Below are 18,212 nucleotides of genomic sequence, written 5' to 3' on the forward strand. Positions count from 1 at the left end.
TATGTAGGTCAGTATTCCTGTAGATAGCAGTGAAGCAATTTCTCCTGGGAATGTTAACTCTCTTGTGGCACAGATCACTTCAAGTCACTGCTGCCGCTGCAAGGGGCTGAACTCATGTACCTCATTCAGCTCAGTGGAATAGGTGAGAGAAAAGCTCCTGGTTTATGTAGGGTTTTTTTACTCTGGACTGGTAAGGCAATTAACTTGGCATTTGGGGCAGATGTCTAAAGTCAGAGATCTCAAACCTCTTGTACCATATTTATGTACATTCTCAATGGGAGAAAACAAGATACACATTGAGGATGTAGCTCAAAACATGCAGAAAGTTGCAATGATTTCACCACTATCCATAGGACTTCTGGTATAAATCAAATGGATATTAAAAGTGAGGAAACCTCTTCATCTAATGTGATGATTGAATCACAGGAAAAATTTGCCTTTCAGATTTGTGTTGTGGACCCCCTGTGTTAGGGAGAGGTTATATGTTTCAGCGTGCTGACAGACACTATTACATACTGGGCTTTATTCACCCCTGTTCTGTCAGCCCCCAATAGCCCTTTGCACCTCTGAATCCCTCTGCCTTTGGCACTTCTGCTGGTGAGACTCCCAGATGGGGGTGTGGTTTAGCTAAAATGGGTGCTTTTCACCAGAAGAATAAATTATTCCTGTACTACTGTCTGAAAAGGGTGGATCTGGAGCCAATTTAGTGAGCATAAGTTACAATTGACTTTGGAAGTAATAACTTATGCTCTGAGCTTCCTTAGATGTATAGCCAAGGAGCTGTCTGGCTACATGTGCTTTTACACATCTTTCAGCTAAATTAGAAGTCCAAGTGCAAAATCTAATTTCTGGAGATATCTTGAAGATTTGTGACCTTCCCAGAAATATTTTGAGTCCATAAACGAGCCAGAGGGTCTCCTCTGGTTTCATCTACCTTTTTTTTTTTTTTTTTTTTAATAATTGCCATGTATGGCATATTGCTAAATAGCACATGAAGTTTATTATATCTTAATTAATGAATATGAGTGCAATTTTCCACAGTCCTGGCAAGCAAACTCTTCTGAAAAGCTGATTGGTGAAGGGAGCCAACTTAACTGAACACCCTCTTCAAAGATGCAACCAAAGATTGAAGTATATTCATATATGTCAAAGGTAGAAAAGCCTTAGGAAAGCATAAGATGGGGATTGCACTGAGCTGAGACATAGGAAGACAGTGGGTGGAGACTTTAAGGAGATGGGGTGGAAGGTAATGGTGAAATGGAAGAAAGGGGTAGTAGAAAAACATCAAATGGAAGATTACAGTAACAATAATTGGAGATACTGGGAACACCCAACAATACTTGATCCAAGGAGGAACCAAGCTGGATGTGCCTCCTATGCTATCTGTTGATTCTGAGGAAGAAAGAGCTTAAAGCAAGGCCTGAAGCCAAGCAGAGAATCTGCTGTTGAGTTTAGTGGTCTTTACATCATGTTAGTGGAAAAAGGACTAAATCAAGCAGATGTATAAAGAGCAAGAATAATGGCACATGGGGACGGTTCAGTTTCTTCCTACTGTCAAATTTATGAGTTTAGTCTGGTGGGATGCTACCAGCAGTGATGATGAACATTACAATCCTGGGCTGTATTTAGCCCACTCAGTCATTTCTTGGCCAGGCTCCTGATGATTTCAGTGGGAGATTGCATGAGAATGTGCAAGTCCCTTCTCCCCAGAAATTGCACTCTCCCAAAAAATATTCTGTTAGACAGCATGATCAGGTGTATTGAATTGCTGGCATACTTTTAGTATGCTAGTTAGCACCTCTGATGAGATCAGTTAAAAAAAAATTCAGCCTTGAATATAGAAGTTGAAGCACTTAAGGTTTGTAGGAAGAAGAGCTTTATTTCAGAGAGATGCTGAAATTTGTATGAAAATACATAACTTGAGGCACACATATGAGCAAAAATTACCTAATGAGAACAACAACCATCTCTAAACCTTCTTTTAATATGTGGGTTTGAATGTGTTCAACATTATGTATGTTGCTATACTTATTTTTCTTCTTATGTAGACAGGCACGAGTCTTCCGTACATTGTACTTTGTCTAATTCATACCCATGCAAAACACAGACCAACTGTGAGTAAATCAAGTTGGTCACACCTTCTAGTTAAGTATGTGAATAACTATTCTGGATGTAAAGCAGCTGAAAACAGTACTGCTCTTACATAGCATTTGCATGTCTGCTATCATGAAGGATCACATGTTTCACAGAGTCCCTACACAGAAAGAATTGCAGATGAGAAATGTCCCATTACTCATGTAGCTGGTCATTTTTGTATGCAATTACCAGAATTGCATGCTCAGTTCCAGTAACCATGTGCACAAAAATAGGCTACAACAGCCTGCTTAGGATTGTTAATAACATGGTCCCAAGTCCCAGTCTTTACTGTTTTGTTATTTTATGCTGGTTTTGTAAGAGAACTGAGCTAGGAATTAGATTGGTTGTTGGCTATTCGAGCAAAAGGCAGCATACATCTACATGTACTGCCAAGGCTGCAGGACTGCAGAATTTCTACATTGACCTCCATACAGTTTAAATGCTGAACTTGGTATAAGGAGCTGATGGACCAGAGGACAGATACTGCATGAGGTGACCAGCTGTAGTGCAGGGCTCAAATAAGGAACAAGCGGCTCCTGAAAATTCACATTTAAAATCCATGCATCTCAAACTATCAGTTTCATAGTGAGGCATAAGTCCTTGCCATAAGCAATTCAGAGTCAGCCTGAGGAATACTTAATTGGCATTTCTCTTTTTTGCATATCACTGTTCTCATCAGTTCTACTACGTGCTTTTTTTTCTCGCCTGTACAAACCTCTTTGCCTTAAAGGACTCACAAAGGGAAATAATTAAAAAGTACACAGAGGAAAACTCTCTGAGCAGAAGGGGCAGAAATCCAAGGTGCTGTAGGGAGCTGCCCCAAACACTCTTTTGGATGATTATTAATTTTTTTCTTACTATTATTTTATGACGCTGTTTATGTTTAATTACTCATGTTTTCCTAACCTGTGTGACAGGCATAATTTGAAGAGCAGTAGTAATGATCAAGCTGTGGAAGTGCCAGCTGCTCCTACATGCTCAAGCAAGCACAGAGCAGGCAGTGTCAGGAGACAACTGTCTCTTGATTAGATCTGAACTTCTTTTTTTCTCATGTTGATGAAAATGATCCTGACTGTTATTATTTAAATGTAAATTATACCAAAAGATGCTATGAAAAGTGAGAACTCTCTCAGGTCACTGACGGTGTGGAATAGTAAGTTTGTGGGCCTTTACTGTAGCATATGCAGTTAAAATGTATACTGTTTTACTTGTAAAAGATACTGTTGGTCTAATTGGGTGTTTTCCGTATGAAAGTTAAGTCTTTAGAGTAGAAAAAACAACGAAATAAACTCAAAAGTTCTGTTACTTTCAAGTCAATTGTTGCAGCCTCGGGTGGAAAAGTTGAGGATGCAATGGTTATTTTTTAGTATTGCTAGGATAAATATTTGACTTTTATGTGAAAGACACTATAAAAAAAAAACCAGGGGCAGAAATAGAATTGAAACTGTAGACAATTGAGAAACATGTGTTTAAATAAGCCACCTGCTGCATCAAGGTGCTGTATGATCACTCATACTTGGAGCAGTTTGCTTCTCAGGGGTTGCTCACTACAAATCAATGGCAAGGAATTACCCAGGGCAAATTGTGCCAGATGCAGTGTGATGTGAATTCTTGGCTTCTTCATCTGTAGTAAGCTATATATCAGAGGGAAATGGCTGGATACAGCCTGGGTTCTCTAATTGTTCCTCCCTCTCTTATCAAGTCCCTAAATCATCCGGCCTCTTAGCTTCATAAAATGGGGGTGACAGTGCTTTCTTCCCGCTGTAATGTCATTCCTGTTGCTTAATTACATAAAATCCGTATCTTCTCTGGTGGTCCTTCATTGTCACTGATGTGCTGCTGTGAAGCACTTGTGTATTGTCTAAGTGATAATACATCTAGTTGAAGTCTTGCTTAGGTTACAACTAGAATGAAGCTGCCAAGATGTTTATCTAGCTTTCTTCATCTGCTATTGAGATTCTCAGTAAATACATGTAAGTTCTGTAATTCATGGCATTGTGTGTTCATATGTATTGCCATTACACCAGAATACATCAAAGAAAGTAAATAAAGCCAGAAGGTTTCGCCAATGACCTGCACTGAAAAGGAGCTGTACATGAATTCTAACAGAATATTCCAGGAGGTGATATTTGACTTTGATAAATATTCGGAGAAAGGGCTGCCATTTCTGTGTTTGTGCAATGCATAATGGGACCCTTACCTGGCATCTCTGCCCTGCCAAAACATGAATGAAAAATAGGATTGCTTGTCTGAGGAACAGCTCTGTCTTTCACACTGAAACTTGGCAATAAATGATTCCTGTGTGAATGGTCTCAAGAGACACTTCCCTTGTAAAGGAGTCAAGTGATTGATGAGGCATCTCATATTTTAAACATTATACAGGTGAAAACATTGGAGTATTCTGAGCCCATGCCTTCTGCTGTGTATGCCTGAACAGTTTGCTTGCTTTTTAATTGTGGAGCTAGAGGAGGTTTGGTATGTAGGGCAGGACCCATAGAAAATGCTAACTGTTTTCCTTCTGTAATGAAGTTTTTCGTGTTTGACTGCTGCAGGGTGAAGTAATGAAGAAGTTTTTGGTAACAGATCCAAAATTCCTTTCTTCTTTAATTGAAAGTATTTAAGAGAAGAAGGTCATTGAGAGGACGGGTTTCAAGTGTATATGCATTTGGTGATGCTTTGGAAAGAAGCAGAGCATATTAACCATGCTTTTAAAGTGTATATGGCTAATGCACTGCCAAATCTGTGGAATTTTATAGGCAGCCACTGTGAATAGCAGTCAATGAATCTGCTTTTTACCCCTACTTACACTGACACTGTGAGCTTTAAGATATCTTATTGCTTTTTTAAAACTTATTTCAACATAATTTCACCTCTGTCAGCATATCTCTGCTGTGTTACTGGTAATATGAATTGCCTCCCAGAACCCTGCAATGTTCCACACAAAATTCTGAGGGAAGAAAAAGCAGGTGTGTGATGGAATACCACTGGAAAAGAAAAAGGAACAAATCTGTGATGATCCAGAGAGAAAAGAAATTGAAAAAATGTTCAAGTGAAAAGAGCACTGTAGTAGAAATGAGGAGAAGAGAACAATCTCAGTGTGAGGGAACTTGTTTTAACATTGAAGGAAAGTAAGGCCAGGATTAAGATGATGTTTGTGAGCATGAGATTGATGCTCAAAAGAGAAATGGGACAAACTAGAATGAAAGAGAAAATCTGGGAAACACATCAAATTAGGAAAGAAATATGTCTTACAATAAAGAGAGATAAATGGGATTTTATAGGAAAATAACTTCACCAAAACATGGGAAAGATTTAAGCAAGGAAAAAAGTGAGAGAAATTAAATACCAAGGTAAAGAAAGGATGGAAGAAAATAAAATACTGATCTTTGAAAAGAAACAAAGATAGTTATATGTATTTTATTGATTTATTGGAAGATTGTGTGGTGAGTTTGATGTCTGCTCTGAAAGTGAAAGATGTCATAGGAAAAACTATGATTTTTTTTTCCCAGGCTTTCCTGTGCAGGAAATGTAATAGGAAGTTATTTTTATTAATGAAGATCAGAGAATATACAACAACAAACTACCAAGAATGGTGTGGAAAATCTGGTTATTTTTCAGTCAGACCAGAAGAACCTGTGGCCATTGACCAGCCTGAGCTTAAGGGTCAGATTATTAAGCAGCAGGATCAGTCAACTGCATGGCAATTGGAATCTGTGCATCTTTAAATATACACCAACAAACTTCTATTACAGTCAAAAAGAAATCTTGAACACCATGCAGTTGGTATTTGTGGCCATTCATTAGTTGCTTTGTCCTCTGTTTTGTCTGCTTAATCAACATGAACAGCAGACTTGTTTGATTTCATTTGCAAAGGTGAAACCAATTGATTTTACGGCAATATACTGCTTGCTGAGCAGTTCTTTTCCATCAAGACAGTCAGGTTACACCAGTCACCAAAAACTGATGAGGCAGAACAGTGAGAGCCTTGGACAGAGACAAGGCAGAATGTTTTGGAACTTGTTAGGGGGCATGCACCCCTCGGTTCAGTGTAGCTGTGATGCTGAGTGTGCTGGAAAGATTTATCCTTTCCAAAGCTATGACAAGTTGCGGCAATATTCATCCCACTTCCATAACACACTTGCAAGGGACTGTGAGATGAGGGAATAGGGAGCACGGTGCCTTCATTTGCAGCAATTACATGTGTTTCATCTGTAAAAGAGATATTCCACAGTCTACCTTGTCTGGCCTTAACCAGTGACCAGTGTTTTATCTGAACAGGTTTGGTTGAACACACATGCAGAGTAAAAAGATGTTTGTTTTTTGGCAGGAAATGCATAAGCTTTTTAATTTATAAAGTGTGAGTTGGAAGCATTAAATGTGATGTGCATTGTTGTGTGCTACTACCTGCAGGTTCTTCTTTGTAGTGTCCTACTTGGACTCAAGCACTAAATCTTTCATCAAAGCAAGTCTGATTATCTTGCACATGGTTTTCCTGAAAGGATGTTATGATTTTCTAGATGTTTGGTGGCTGGTGATAAATTAGGCTTTTATGATGTCATGTGAAAGGCCACTGCTTGGACTTCCTTCTCTATGAAGTGCACAGGAAAATACCTTTGGGACATACTCAGCATCAGAAATTATCCTACCTTGTTTTATTTTAACCCTTTTGTGGACTCTTGCTTGTCTTGTAACTGTGTTCAGGCAAGGATAGCTTCATTTTTGCAGACAGGAGCCCCACAGTATCATGTTCTGAGTCCCCTTCCTATGGAAGGGACTTGAAATGTTTTTCCCTCTTGGGTAAAAAGATCTCACTTCTTGAGCTCCCTTTAAGCTTTTCACAGCTTAAAATCTCTCCAGATATTTTGTCTTGAAAAGGGTTTTCAAATCAGATGAGGGTTTTATTGAGAAATTGGAATGCAGTGAGGGATGGGGGATAAGGTGATGCGTCCCATAAATTAGATTGGGTTTATGACTCTGTAGAGGAAAGCTGCTTCTAAAAAAAAAAAACAGCCAGCAGTAAAAGACAGATTGTGACTTTGTCCAGAGAAATGGCAGCTCCCTTCTTCATCCCCCATACTGCAGGGAGGGAGCATTTTACAACTTCTTTTTGAACAATGAGAAATGACTGAACATCTTCCATGCTAACTCTTATGTACTATTTAATTCATGGCAGGGAGGAAGAGAGAAAGACAGAAATATCCACCTCCTGTCTGTCTTCCTCCAGGTCTTACCACAAGCTTCAGGGGTGACATCTCTCCTTTCCAACTTCAGGTGGTGAGGTGAAAAAAGGGCAAAAACAGCAACTGCTGCTGTAGGTGATTTAATTAGAATGTTTCAATTACGTGCTCTTTAGAGGAAGAATTCAATTTCAAATTAATTAATTAATTTGAATTAATAAATTAATATTTCATTAGGGTCAATATAACGGCATACCATTCAAAAATATTTTAATAATATTTCAATGTTAACATAACAAATGTCATTATTTTTTTCAGAAATATGAATGTCCATGGGGTAGAAAAATCACCACAAACAATGCATCTTGTAAAAGAAAATAATAACTGTATGAAGAAGTAATATCCTGAGTTCATAGATCTGCATTCATTAAATTGCTGTTTAATGCTCTAAATGTAGATAGATCAATATCTGTAAGTAGAATACAAGATAGCTGTCCTAATGTTTTCTGTTTTGTTACTTATCATTTGATATATGACCAGAGATGATAACTGAATTCGTTTACATTTCCAGTATAAGTTGCTATAAATGTATTATTTTTTAGTAGAAGAAGAGAAGAAATTAAGTAGGATTGCAGATAGATTGCTGAGGTTATCAGTTTTCCTATTCATTTTGTCATGTCAGTCAGCAAAGACAGCTGAAAAAGACATTCATTCCTGCACAAAAACCCAGCTGAAATCAAACAACTTCACAAAGTGATTTCCTGATCTTTGCAGAAAATGTGAAGAGTAGAGAGTGATGACAAAACTAATCAGAGTGAATAAAAAGAAAAAATGAGAATTGCATGTAAAAATTTTAAAGGTATCATTCCCTCACCTAAATATACATAATGCAAGAATAAATCCATATATGATGAGAACATTATTATCTTACTCTCCAACCCTAAAATAGTTGTCAGAGTGGAGAGCAGGTAAAGCAAGAAGAAAACACATTGAATAGTGAGCAAAAGCAGGACTTGAAGGTACCAGTGAAAAGATAAAAAACCTGTTCTTTTCCTATATTTCAGCTGATCTCCATCTATATGAAAGAGGTTAATTTCTCACAGGGTCTTGTTTTTTAGTGATGTGCAGGTGACACGTTTGTCCAGGGAGCCAGAAGAAACATACTCTTAAACAATCTCCTCCAAACGTCTGCTGTAAAAGAAAAATTCAGAAATGCTTCTAACCCATGTCATGCAAAATTCACGTTATTCAGACAGCTCTTAGTCCCCATATTACTTTGAAACGTGGAACTGTTAGCTCACACATCAGCAGCCAGGATACAGGGCAGTGGAAATCAGTGGGAGTGGTACCACCTGTAACCAGCATTTGAAAAGAGCATTTTTATTTTGTTGTAAGAGTAGGAAAATCTTTCTTTGATAATTATTAGTTTGCATTTTAGCAGACATGCTAAAGCTTTTAGCTGTGATGTGTGTGTTTGGATGACCTGGTACAACATATCAGAAAGGAAGAGTTTCTTTCTGCTGGAGCAAGGCCAGAGGAGGATTTGAAAGGTGGTCAGAGGGCTGGAGCACACCTCCTATGAATACATGCTAAAAGTCTTGAGGTTGCTCAGCCCAGAGAAAAGAAGATAGAGCAACCTTCCAGTACCTACGGGGGACCTGCTAGAGAGCTGGAGAGGGACTTTATACAGAAGCATGTAGTGAGAGGACAAGGGGGAATTGCTTTAAACTAAACTGTAAGAGGGTTCAGATTAGGCATTCGGAAGAAGTTCTTTACTGTGAGGATCATGAGACACTGGAAAAGGTTGCCCTGAGAAGATGTGGATGCCCTGTTCCTTGAAGTGTTCAAGGCCAGGCTGGATGGGGCTTGGAGCAACCATGTCTTGTAAAAGGTGTCGCTGCCCATGGGAGAGGAGCTGGAAGTAGATACCTTGCAACCCAAACCTTTTTCTGATTCTGGGATTGTGTCCAGCCCTAATACCTGAACTATCATAATTATGGTCTGTATATGGCAAATGGAGTGGGGTTGATTTTCTTCCTCTCCTCCAGAATTTCCTTGCTTGTTTAGGAGAAGGATTCCTGTGAACTAGAACTGATCTTGCGGTTCAGAAGCCTCTTTGGCACTTTGCAGGACCATGAGCTAAGGTTACAATTGCACTTACATCCAGGCTGGGGAACAATTTCCAGGTCTTGCCAGGCGTGCAAAATTGGGCCTCAGGGCAAACTGCGAGGGAGGGAAGCACCGTCTCACTGCAGCCGGTGCAGGAATTTCGCTGTTTGCGGCAGCAGGGCTTTCCCTGCTGCGGGAGAGCACTCTCGGGACTGCCTTGTGCATGGCAGCCCGGAAAGCAGAGGTGCCCCTTGCAGCGGGATGCCCTGGCACAGAGCTGAGCGGGACGGTCCTGACGGACGAGCTCAGCTCCGCATCCAAGGCGAGGGAAACTCAGCGCTGCCTTCCAGGATATCGGGCTGTGATTCGGGAGGAATTTTATCTGGCTCGAGGGACGGCACTGGCCAAGATGTTTTCTCAGGCTTGGCTTGGCAAGTGGACAGATCTGAGCAGCGCTGAGCGCTGCGAGGGGCTCCTGCAGCCCGCCGGAGCCCGCCCGGGCCGAGGTCTCCGCTCCCCGCCCCGCGATTCGGGCGCTGGGGCCAGCCCCTCCTGCCCAGCGCCTTATCTGTGCCGGCGGAGGGGCTGCCAGCGCCGGCGCTGAGTGAGCCCATTTCCCCAGAGCGGAGCATTGTTCCCGGCCTCCGGCCGCCGCGTGGCCCCGCTGATGGACAATTCCAGCCGTCCCCGACTTCCTGAGCAGACCAGACAGCTTGCTGTTTGCTCCGAGTCTCTTATCACCCCCTGTCATTGAAAGAGAGCTCTGGCTTCGGCTTCGCTTGGGGCTGATAGGCAGCAGCGAAGGGGAAAAGGCGCAGGGGAGGGAGGGGAGGAAGAGGAGGAGGAGGGAGAGGAGCTCCATTACTGTTATTATCGCCCTAATGTTTATTGCTGTTCCGAGTTCATTTGCCTTAACCCTTTGGAAGCTGGTCAAATTAAAGATTATCAAACTGATAAGATAAAGCCGTTGTTCTAACGCCCCTGGCTCCTGGCAGAAAAGCCGAGGTTGTGCTCAGGTTTTATTGACTGTGTGGTTTGTGTGGATGCCTTATTGCTGGAGTACAGGGGTGTCCCGAGATAAGACCTTACCCTAAAGATGCCCAGCACTCACAGGCTGCCAAGGTCCATCAGATGTACAGGGGCCACACAGAATCAGTCGTTTCCTCAAGTCATTCTTTCCCCTTCCCTTCCTCCTCAACATGGTTTAGTAAAGATTAAACTTTCTGAATAGGGAGGGGATTTGCATAGGAAAACATGCTAGGGGGAAAAAAACCATTATGCCTCTTATTTTCAATGGCATTTAGTTATACGTGAGTTTCAGCCTATTGGTTGCTTTTGCCTTTTGCCTTTTCCTGTGGTTCTTTGTGAACAATACTGTCTTTCTGCAAAAGACTGCTGACCCAAGAGTGGAAAGCACTCTGTTCATGCTGCATTAAAACAAATTTAGATCAGGAACCAAATTCACTGGCATTCTTCTATTCCCTCGGTACCCCAACTGCTCCACAACTTTGCTTTTCTAAGAACAGTGGAAAGAAAAAATGAAAACTGAGCAACAACACATTTTGGCTCATCTTAAATTCCTGGAGATGTTTACTGTGCCCCTTGTCAGGCTCCGGCTTTGCTCTTCAATATGTTCTATCTTCAGTCTCCTCACATTTACTATGAAGATTGGAGTCCCTTGGTTTATGATTATGCAGGGTTTTCATCCCTGTTACTATAGATATTATAACAAATACTACCTTTGCAAAGAAGCCAAGCCAGTGTTCTCTGCCCTGTGTGTCTCCAAAAGAACACGCAGAGCAGTGCACAGGACACTGTGCTCATTACTGTGACTTCTCCTGGGGTTTGATCCAAGCTCCGCTGAGCCGTGCATTTAATTTTGCACCAGTAAGGCTCATGTTTACAGGCTCTACAGCTCTGGTTTAGTCAGATATTTCTACTTTTCTTAACAGAGTGCTCAAAAGAAGCCACAGTGACTGTTTTCCAAAGTTGCATCTAGGTTAAGACACGACATCCCTGGGCCTGGTGGCAAGTGTGGCAGAACACTAGGGAATGGGGAACAAGGTTGGTGGTGGAAGAATTACCTAGTGAGCAAGCAATGCATGCAGTCTTCTGACATGTTTGCAACACTTTAACACAACTGTTGTCCAAGCAATAAGCTGCAGCAGATACACGTATGTACTGTATGAGCTGGTGTTACTACTGAGATTTACTACTTAAACCCTCATAAAAAATTCTATGCAAAATGTTTCAAGAAGTACACAAAGGGATGATTATTTCATAAAATAGACCTTAGAATATACATGTGATATAAAATTTTAGTAGGGCCTGTTGTGATAACACAAAGAGTAATAAGGTAAGAGTTTTAAACTTAAAGAGGGTAGATTTAGACAAAATATAAGGCAGAAACTTTTTATTATGGGAGTGGTGAAACACTGAAGCATCTGAAGCAGATTGCCCAGAGAAGTGGAAGATGGCCCATCCCTGGAAATCTTGAGAGGTCAGGTTGGATGGCACTCTGAATAACTGACCTAGTTGAAGATGTCCCTGCTCAGTGCAGAAAGCTTGGACTATATGAACTTAAAGGTGCATTCCAACCCAAACTATTCTAGGATTCTATGATAATAATGAAAACACAAAACTGCAGTCTAATCAAGTATCTGTGGGGTTTTTTTTCCTTTCAATAGGATATGTTAAATCTAAAAGGTGATGGTTTTAGGAAGAAAATAAGGGAAATAAAACACTAATCGGGTTTGCAGGAAACTTTGGTTCCTCTGTTCTTGAAATCCTTTCTGAAAAAACATCTTGAGCAAAAAAGTGCAAGACTACACTCAAACCAGAGCCTTCACCAAGCTGGGTCAGTGCTCTTTGCTTATGGGAGCCCTGATGTAACAAGTCATCTTCCAAGCAGTGGTGCTGATTGTGAATGTAACCCTGGCTGCTTTTCAGGTGCAGTTATACTGTTGTGTGCTTAGATCAAGTTTGTTTATTTTTAGAGGTAAAGCCTTGTCTGTGCTTCAGCAAGCAAAGCTGGGCACAATTCCATCACAGGTGTTTTACTGAGGACTTGATCTCAGTTTTATTCTAGTGTAAGAGAAAGCAAAAGCTGGCACTGGGTGCTGGCTTCAGTGAAGGCACATTTGAAAGGGAATCAACAGAACTGTAGTAATAAAGGAAGCCTTGGCCTTGTTGCAGGCCGCACTATCTCCTTTTTCTAATGTTGTCTTGAGGCTTTAAATTTTCAGTTAAAGTTAATTGAATGAGACAGTGATGCAATGCACAGTGAAATCAGATCAATCACTGCTCAAGACAAAATAGGAGTAGCAATGACACTCAGAACAAGAGCTTGGGAAATGTGATATTTACATTAAAATATTTTACATTTTTGTCTCATGGTTTAAAAGCCAAATTTAAAAATGCCTTACCACATTGCATAACAAATTTCTTGCTGCTTATCTGTATGCATTTGTGTGTGTGTGCTTTTGTACAATAAAATTGAATAATGACAAAAAGTACATTTAGTAATAATGGGGTATTTTCTACACAGTTACACAGTCTCAATTGCAGAAAATGTAAAACAGAAAAGCTAACATCATGGGAACTCATTCTGTTCTCTGAGAGGCAGTCATATGACAGTGAGCTGCATATAAAGCTGTAGGAGAATTTCCTTGCTCATATTAAGTGGCATCAGGGAATTTGACTTCTGTCTTTCCATCTTCCTTCCCTTTAAATATTTACCTGGATATTGTTTCTGACTCTTAGCGTGCCGTTAAAACTTGTCATTACTAGGCACTTACATTAACTGCTTGCGTGGAAAATAAGGACCCATTCCTTACAAAATGGGTAAGTAAAACCAAAGGCTTGATTTTATGTTCATGATCTGAGTGCTGTAAAAACAACAAAAAGCCTTAGTCAGTGTTTTCAGGGTTATAGACTCTTAGCCCAGTATCTAAATCCTCAGAGTTTTCAGGGAGTCAAAGGGCTTTGTTTTCCTGTCAGTATGTAAAGCACAATGGCACAGAAAATGTAATCCTGCAGGAAATACAGAACATGAAATAGTGTCATTTCATCAGGTGCTTTTCCATCAGGAGCAGGGATATGGGGCAGTTTATATTTAGCAGCAGATTTTTTTCAAGAAGCATCCCCCATTTCCCCAAACCATCTCCCCAGCCCCTAAAAAATAAAAATTCAGGCTTTCTCCAGTGGAATCTGATCTCTTCTTTCTTCACTTTCTGATCTGGTTGTAGCTCCAGAAAGTGATGCCCTGCTATTGAAAACTTAATACACTTTAATGATTAATATACCAGAGGGGTTTTTTTGGGATGGTGGGGTTGTTTGTGGAAATTTTTTTCCTTTTGGAAGCCTGACAGATGCATCTCTGGTTTCAGTGAAAGACTTAAACAATATAAACAAGCAGTCATTCTGTTCCAAGAGAAGCCTTTTTTTTTAAATATTCTTACTTTATTGTAATTACCTTATTGTTTTCATATTATGAGCTACTTGTAGAAAAATACAGGAAACATGACTGCAATACAATCCTTTAATCAGGAATAGCTTTGTTCCAGTCATCATTTCCATTCAGTGTTGAAGCTTTGGCTAATAATACAATCAAACCTTGAGTTTAGATGTAATATGGTGTTAACATTATAGTTTCATTTGGCCTCTGTACCTAGTAACTACTGTAAGTGAACCTTTTTAAAAGTGCCTAGGAGATATTTTGTCTGTAATGCAGTTTTCAAGTAAATTAACGAAGTTATTTTTCTCAAAAGGACATAAACTTCTTCAGGAGATCCACTTAAAATCTTTTAACCCAAGTCAGCTGATGAATTTGTATTATCATACACATTAAATCTTCCATTATTTTCCCCTTTTTCTTTTTTTTTTTTAATCAGAGATTATGCCCTTTTACCTTTACTGCATTATTGTTAAAGCTTGTGTATTTTTAAAGGAAAAAATGAGGGTTTTATACCTAGATGGCTTCAACATACTACTTGTTTTTGTGATCTGTGTATAATGCAGCACTACAAATACTTCCCTTTTATTGATTTGCAGCCTACCCCCAACCTTTTTTTGGCCTATTCAGCAGATGAGTGCTTATGTTTTTGAATAAAGGACTGGAATTAGGTATTTTATTAGATAATCTGTTTTAAGAAAAAGCATTTGTCCAAGACAGTTAAAAGACTGCTCCCAAGCTGTTCAGAAGCAGAATGCAGCTACACACAGCAGGCCATGGCAGTTCATTCTGTGCTTCCTAGTAATTTTTTCTTTAAAATTGGAAGCCAATATCTTAAATAAGGATTAGTTTCAAAGTATGTTTTTGATATAAAGATTGTGGATGTAAAAGTTTTACTTACACAGCATTTATAAAAATAAAAATCTAAGTTTTGTGATATAGCTTTCATGACTTAAAACTAGGTGATATTAAAACACTTCACTTCCAACTAATGGCTTGAATTAGGGCTGAATAAAAGGCAATTGTTTTTATACTGAAATTATTATTTTATGAAGGATTTCCTTGTTTCCAGACACATATATATACACACGTATGTAAATTAAACTGAACTCCAGATAAAAGACATACCTCTGTGAGCACATTAGAGTCTGATCCAAATTTTATCAGAGTTAATGGGCATCTTTCCCATTTCAAACCAGATTTTGCAATCCATATTCACACGACCCTCCAGGGGATCCCTCAAGTTGATGCAGTTTTGCATGACTTGGCCTCAAATGTCTGCTGCAGTTTCAAAAAGCCCATTATAGGGCTGCAGTAGGAAATCATTTAGTCTAATTTAAGGAAATCGTGGCATTTTTTTTTTTTTTTCATATCATTTTGTTCTGATCCATCTGTTGACTCTCTTCTGAAGGCAGGCTGAAATGCTTTTTAGCCTAAATACTGAACTAGTAAAACTGCTGCCTGGAATAAGTCTCGGCAGACATGTTTGTTCCACATCCCCTACTTCAGTGCCATATTTCCTTTGGTGGATTTCCTCTGCTCCTGGAAGCAAGTTGTCTCACTTTCTTGTGCACGATTATGAAGAACAATTTCCTAGATTTTGCTGCACAGGATGAGGTGATTTTGGAAGTTAACATGAACTGAACCACATAAGATAACAGAGAGCATCTGAAAAATGTAGCATGCAGCACTACAAGTTAAAAAAAAAAAAAATCTACATTCACAAAATGCTCCTTAGCTCCACTGCTGGACAGCGAGTGGAAGAGGGAGAGAAAAAGCATTTTTCTGATAAGCATTTTGTATTACCACCATAAAGTCAAATGAAAGAGGAGGATTCAGGGTTAGCTTTGTTGTTCTGTTACTAAGCTAGGTTTGTTCGGGGTTCTTTAAACCTAGACAAATATAATTTTAGTATTTATTGCTATAAAGACACACAGCTTGTGAGAAGAGATGATATATTTTATTCAATTAACACATACATTTGGAAAAAGCTAACTCTTTAAACATTGTCTTCCAATTTTAAAGAAAGATACAGTCAGTTTTTGTATTCAATTAGAAATGCAGTTAAAGGAGCTTTTGTCTTTGTTTAATTTTGTTACATTATTTTTGATGACTGATTGTGGGATTGTTTTGGTGTGGTAGCACTTTTAAGGATACTTGAACATGACCAAAGTCTTGGTTTTTGTAATGATCTCAAGGCAATTTCTTTCTTCTTATTTACATGTGGATACACAAAATGCTCTAGGAAAAAAATATGTACACATTCAAAAGCTGGATGTTTACTGGTGTTGCATATGGTTACCCATACCCGTAACAGTCTTTCAGCATCATTTGTCTGTGATCATGTTTTTAGTTGAAAGAGACTAGTTGTCTTGTTTGCTCTGTGATTTACAGTCTTTAAACAAATGGGGAGAAAATAATTTGAATCAGCTCATTCACTAACATGACTAAGATGTACAATAATTTCTTATAAAATGTGCACTGTCATATGGCTGTAAAGCTGGAGTTCAAGCCTTCTGTGTACACACAAAGAATAACTCTTTCCATCTGAAATAGCCTGGCAAAAGGATGCTGCCTCCTGGTGATTTAATAGGCATATGAGTGTCCACTAAAATTGCATCTTCAAGAAAAGTAGTTTGTCCTTGGAAGAGTCCAGTAGTGGGCCTGGCCTGTGCTCGGCTCAGAGGGAAGCAGGAGCAATGGGGAGGCCATCAGGGCGGGGAAGGTAGCAGTCCTCACAGTGCCTCTCTCTTCTGTCCCACAGGATTTTCTGCAAGGGGACTGCACCAAAGCCAGGCAAAAGCTGAACTGGAAGCCGAGAGTCACGTTTGATGTGAGTGGCCTTTCTGGGTGCTTTGTACCTGCTGGGAGTTCATGTCCTCTAAAAACAGTTCCCAGGGAGGGGAAAGGAGGGGGGACACCTCTGTGTGGGGTGACCTGGGCACCCTGAGAAACCCATTTTCGGTGCCTCTGCATGGATCCTTGCCTTGAAGAAAGCAGACGTGTCAGCACTCTGACACACCGGGGCCGGGGCCGGGGCTGCTGGGGGAAGGGCCCAACAAAGCCTCATCCTCTCCTTGTTCTGCTGTGGGGGGCCAGGGGGGCTTGTCATGCTCTGGGGCATTCCTGACATGCTGCCCATTTGTCCCTGCACTTGGGGCCCTCATCTGTCTCTCTCCTTCCTGCAGGAGCTCGTGAGGGAGATGGTAGACGCTGACGTGGAGCTCATGAGGAATAATCCCAATGCCTGAGCCCTGGCTGGACCTGGCAGGCATCACAGAACCCGTGCCACAGATGCAACCCATGGCCAGCACTGCCATGAGCCACCAGGGTGGGCAGCTGCCCCTCCCTGTGATGGTTTTATTTTTGGTCTGCCTGTGTCTATAAGACCAGTTTTATCCTGCCTCCACCCTCTACATCCTCCCAGTGCCTCTTGCCCCATACATCACCCCAGGGTCAGCTCTGCCTGGGCTAAATCTGTCTTCTGCCACTAACTGGGGGAGGATCATACTGTACCTGAAAAGCTGATCAGCCAAACGCATTGATTTCATTTTTAGTTGACTCATCTTTCTATTCTCTAGGACCTCCAGCACATTTTTAGAACTTAATCCCATTAGAGAAAAAACAGCATTCCCTGACCCCCACTCTCCCCCTCTCCACATCAACAGACCTTTGGTGCAAACATGGGCTCACCATGCCTCCAGACTTTGTTCCACAGCTTACCCTTTTCTGCCTTTCCTGAACACTCCTTGTTTTTCTTTCCTGCACCTCCACCCCAGCAGCCCACTTCCAGCACCTGAACTCTGTAAAAGTTTGGATAACTTGATATAACTTGCAGTGAAATCGCCTTTTGACCATGCTGAATTAATTCCTAATTGCTGGAATTGCTTTCAAACCAGTCAAGCTGCGGCTTGTATATGTTTTTCAGATCTTCATTTCAGAGCGTGCATGAGTCACAGAAAGCCTTTTTGTCCAGCACCTTCTCAATCTGGGGAGATTAGGGTGTTTTGGTTTCTGACCCCCTCCCCCAAGAATCAAACCATTCCCCTTCCACCCTCTTCCTGCTTACTATAATTAAACCTCAGACAGGAGCATAAACCAGTTCAAAAGATGACTTAAGAAATAAAAACAAAATAAATAAAAAAAGCTTAAAACCCAGAAACTTCAAGGTGAGTAAATATTTTTTTGCTTTTTGTGCCAAGGTACCTGGGTTATCCAGAGGTCGTCAAGCCCATACATTTCCCGTTGGTTTAGGATCTTCCACCCACCAATTACTCCCATCATTTTAACTTTATGCCTGGAAGTGAGCAAAGAGCAAGATTCACATAAGGGAGACA

The 18,212-nt window shown here is 40.5% G+C and overlaps 1 protein-coding gene across 7 annotated transcripts in view; it reads left to right on the forward strand.

Annotated features, from left to right (window-relative positions):
- The window catches only part of GMDS (GDP-mannose 4,6-dehydratase), a 405,646-nt gene extending 387,609 nt beyond the window's left edge, over nt 1–18,037 (forward strand). For 5 of the 7 annotated variants that reach the window (XM_085573454.1, XM_085573455.1, XM_085573457.1 and 2 more), the window contains one exon: nt 16,640–18,037. In XM_085573454.1, the coding sequence (XP_085429580.1) occupies nt 16,640–16,825 (186 nt within the window). In that variant the 3' untranslated portion in view covers nt 16,826–18,037. The other 2 variants (XR_014953312.1, XM_021530573.3) reach the window with 2 other exon arrangements.
- Nucleotides 18,038–18,212: the final 175 nt, after the last annotated feature.

This window comes from Lonchura striata, chromosome 2, assembly GCF_050655825.1.
Source record: "Lonchura striata isolate lonStrDom1 chromosome 2, ASM5065582v1, whole genome shotgun sequence".
Taxonomy (NCBI): Eukaryota; Metazoa; Chordata; class Aves; order Passeriformes; family Estrildidae; genus Lonchura; species Lonchura striata.